Source organism: Puntigrus tetrazona, unplaced genomic scaffold, assembly GCF_018831695.1.
Source record: "Puntigrus tetrazona isolate hp1 unplaced genomic scaffold, ASM1883169v1 S000001111, whole genome shotgun sequence".
Classification (NCBI taxonomy): Eukaryota; Metazoa; Chordata; class Actinopteri; order Cypriniformes; family Cyprinidae; genus Puntigrus; species Puntigrus tetrazona.
In genome coordinates, this window is record NW_025048699.1 from 567,501 (window position 1) to 572,500 (window position 5,000).

General features: G+C 34.2%; 1 protein-coding gene across 1 annotated transcript in view; it reads left to right on the plus strand.

The window, feature by feature from the left end:
- The window catches only part of scarb2b (scavenger receptor class B, member 2b), a 24,168-nt gene that overhangs the window by 2,143 nt on the left and 17,025 nt on the right, over window positions 1-5,000 (plus strand). The window contains 1 exon segment of the mRNA XM_043234399.1: window positions 3,574-3,734. Within this exon segment, the coding sequence (XP_043090334.1) occupies window positions 3,574-3,734 (161 nt within the window).

The following is a 5,000-nucleotide window of genomic DNA, read 5'->3' on the forward strand; positions in this document are numbered from 1 at the left end:
AAACTAAATAGCTTTTTAATACTTTTATTCATCAAGGAAAATAAAATGTATCACGATTTCCACAAAAACATTGAGCAGCACAACGGTTTTTAACATTGATAATAATCAGAAATGTTTGTCGATCAGTAAATCAGTGTATTATTCAGATTTCTGAAGATCATGTCACGCTGAAGACTGGAGTAATGATGCTGAAAATCACAGAAATAAAATAAACTTTAACACACATCCACAGAGAAAACGGCTGTTTTGCGTTTGAATAATATTTTACTATTTTTGTGTATTTTTAATCAGAGAAAAGGAGACTTCTTTCCAAAACGACTGTAATTATTAATGCAAATATTATTATTATAAATATGATTTAATAATTATTTCAGTTGTTTACCTTTATTATTATTATTATTTCACAAGCAGTAAAAATTAAATCTAAGAGCGCAAGTCTAAAAGGGGCTTTATTTCACTAACTAGTTTGGTTAGATTAAATGCGGTTTATCATGTTTTGTTGTTCAGTTCTACTCCAGCTTTGATTCGCTGAATAATTGTTTTCAGCGCTTGTGAAAACGGAAGTAAAATTGTCAATTTATGCTAATGACGGCAGATAATGCACCTGTCTTCAGTCTTTCAGCAATTTCTATATCAATTCTGAACCCAACTCTACAGCATCGAAGACAGAATAAATTGATTTAAAGTGACGGTAAATGCATCCGAAATGTTACGACGTTTCAAATAAATGCTGTTCTCCTGAAAAATAAATATTGTGCAGCATAACTGTTTATGATAATCAGAAATGTTTGATAATCAGTAAATCGGTATATTATGATGATTTCTGAAGATCATGTGACACTGAAGACTGCAGTAATGATGCAGAAAATCACAAATATAAATGACACTTTAACACACATTCACAGAGAAAACGTCTGTTTTGCGTTAGAATAATATTTCACTATTTTTACTGTATTTTTGCGTCAGATAAAAGCAGGCTTGGTGAGCAGAAGAGACGATGGGTGAATAAAAAATTTGTATGATTCTCGGCTTTGACACATAAATAATCGTTCAGCTGTTAAAAGAAAAGCGTCTTAAATGCCAGAGAAGATTAGATATAAACACCTCATTGTTCTGCGCGAATTCTTCAGTGTTTTTTCTAGACGTCTTGGCTGGTGGCTGCTGGATTTTTACATGAGAAAAGACGAGAGGAAAAGAGAAGTTTCGGCAGTTGATTCGAGGAACGAGAGTGAGCCGATGGTCATGTGATCTGTGAGGTGTGTGTGTGTTAATGAGGGTCATTCAGTCCAGCCTTGCACGCACGTGTGTGTGTGTGTGTGTGTGTGTGTGTGTGTTTCAGTGGGGAAGAAAGTAGTTTTGCCGACAGGTTTGTAAGTTGAACATGTTCAGATGTCGAATGCAGCGACCTCTGTTCATCATCGCCGACGTTGAAACAACATATCAAACATTTTGTGATTATGAGCCCATAACAGAATTATCAATATATCTGCATCATATCAGTCAGAGAGTCTCACTGGTCAAACCTGAGCAGCTTATATATGAATCAGAGCGTTTATTAGCAGTGATTCATCACCGAGGCCTTGTGGGTTCTTCTGGAATATTTATGGCAGCTCATTTAGTTTTATCTTTAGTTTTATAACATTTATGAATGTGTTTAGTTTTAATTGACCCTTAACCTTCCTAAAGTCAAAAGCAATGATTATATACATGATTATATATATATATATATATATATATATATATATATATATATATATATATATATATATATATATATATATATATATATATATATATATATATATATATATATATATATATATATATATACATATATATATATATATATATATATATATATATATATACATATACATATATACATATATATATATATATATATATATATATATATATATATATATATATATATATATATATATATATATATATATATATATATATATATATATATATATACACATTGAAATATTCAGTTGAAGCAATAATATGAAGAAAATAATATAAATTATTAATATTTCTAATATATATGAACATATCTGGTATACTTGAGTGAAACCACAATAATAATAATAATACATAAAGGCGAAAATGTGTATTTTGTCGAGAAGTTCCTCTAGTTGATGTGAAATTTTCAGCGTTTTTTTTGGGAGGACTTGTCACAGTTGTTAAAGCTGTCTTGTGAATCAGTTCTGTTTTCCGAGAAACGCCGCTGCTTTTAGAAGCGAGCAACGGCTGTTTACGGCAACGCTTTTCATGTAAGTAGTGTTTATTTACAGTTTGTGCTCAAGTGTCTCCTCAGAAGAACAGCGTCCTCCGTGTTCGATCCGTCGATGTTGGTGATAGTGCTGAGTCACTAGTTAAAGCCGAGCTGTTTGTGATCTCTGTCCTGCTCAAACACACCAGCAGGGTCCAGTCACCCCGAACACGCCGCCAGCGCTCGGCCGGTCAGAGGTCATCGGAGGGTCTGATAGTTACTGTCTTTCGTACTTCTCGTAATACTTTCTTCCGCCGGCTGAACTCGATCCGATCCCATCGAGCCGGAACCAGCCGACTTTATCAGCGTCTCAGGAATTTAGAGATGTTACATTTGACGCCGGAGGTCAGAGGTCGCGACCTCAGGTGAACCAGAGTGACCTTAATGCTGATCTCCCATTTACAGCGATTTGCGTTTGTTTTTAGGACACTGTCGTATATGCTGAAAAAAATGGATGTAGACGCAATTTTCGCTCAAAAACTGATTCGAAATTTTGCTAATATTTACACTGGCAGGTAACGTATTGAATCAAACGTGGAAATGATATAAATTAACAAAAAAACATATCGAAACATAAAAGACGGCATCATAGCATCACTCTTCTGTTTTAAAATATAACAGCATAGCAAAACAACACAAAAACATAACATACCCATATAACAACAATTTTTATGTAAAACCATACACTGAAAATAATAACATAATGGAAGGACATATTACAATCGACATGAAAAAAACGATCCAGAACAAATGAAGTTTATCAGAGGAATTCGAAATGTTACCTTTGAGCCGGCAATAAAGGAGCGCTGGAGGTCAGAGGTCGTGACCTCGGGTGACCCGGAACGACCTCAACACTCAACCGTTTTCCAGTGCGATGAATGAAGCTAGAGTTGATGATATCAATAAAAAAGTTTATTTTGTCAACTCTCATGTACACTGACAGCAGTTTGGTGTAGGATTTCATTTTCATTCAGAAATTGTTTTTAAATACCACCAATAATATATATATATATATATATATATATATATATATATATATATATATATATATATATATATATATATATATATATACATATACATATATATACACATATATATATACATATTTTTATATATATATAAAGGTAGCAAATAACACATTTAAAAATTTAAAATTTAAAAAATTTAAAAACATGCAAAATTTGGAAGGAGAAAAACGGCATACTCTAATCATTAAAAAAACTCAGTTTTCCAGCCAATGAGCTGAAAGCTGACAGACTGATATTCATCTCCGCTGTGTCGTGTGTGTTCAGGAGATCACGCTGACGGAGGGCAGTAAGGTTTTCGCCTCGTGGAAGAATCCTCCGCCTCCGGTCTACATTCAGTTCTACTTCTTCAACGTCACCAACCCCGAAGAGTTCGCCAAAGGAGAAGCCAAACCTCGTCTTACTGAAATGGGGCCGTACACCTTCAGGTACATCACACACACACACACACACACACACCCGCAGGGCCACATGGTTGGTTTTCATGAAATAATGATAAGTTTGTTTTTTGTTGCACACGTTGTTGGCTGTTTTTATAGCGTTGCACTGAGTAGCTCCGCCCACAGTCAAACCTCATTGGTCGAAAATATCTCCACACAACTGCATACCATCATGTCACGTTATGTTATTTTATACATTTTGATATAAAGTAGCAGTGGTGACAAATAAAAAGTCGTACATGCATACACCTATGGAAAAATGTGCTGTTATGTAGTAAAAACAAGAAATAAAAACAGGAAAAAATATAAAAAATATTTTTTCGGAAAATAATCGTAAAAATCGATTAGATTTTTTAAAATCTAATTAATCACATGATGTTTCAGTGTATTAATTTGATTAATCGCAACATGAACTGGACTTAAAAAATACTCACAAAAAAGATGATCTAAACAGCTAAAACGACGAGAAGACATTATGAACGGTAGCTCTACAATTATTTGATTTGATTTGACATGGAAATTATTACACCTTTTGTTCGTACAATGATTAGTCACCTTACCACCGGGGATTTGCTCAAAACTTTAATAACAGATGATAATATTTAGCTATTGATAACGAACAGCTTTGTTGACAACTCTTCAAAATGCCTTCTTTATGTTCTATAAAAGAAAGTAAGTCATTCAGGTTAATGATGACACAACTTATTTATTTCCGTTTAATGTTTTTTATTTATTTAAAGCACTTCGCAAACTGATTTCGGACAGGATTTCTGAGGCTTTCCATAAATCTGCTGCGCATATACACACAGGATTCAATTCTCGAAATATATTGGATTCAGAAAGCAACTTCCTGTCAGTGTTCTTTACTTTACAACAGCACAGTGCACAAATAAAAGCAGACCTTTATGATGCATTATTAATAAGACAGTAAGTGTTTAAAGTTGATTCTGCTGGTTGAGGTTGTTGAAGAGATTGCGCTCACACACACACTCACACACACACACACACACACACACACACTCAAACACACACACACACACACACGCACACACTCAAACACACTTAAACACACACACACACGCACACACTCTAACACACACACTCACACACACACACATACACTCTCACACACACTTACACTCACACACACTCACAAGCACACACACACACACTCAAACACACACACACACTCACACACACTCACACACACACTCAAACACACACACACACACACACTCAACACACACACACACA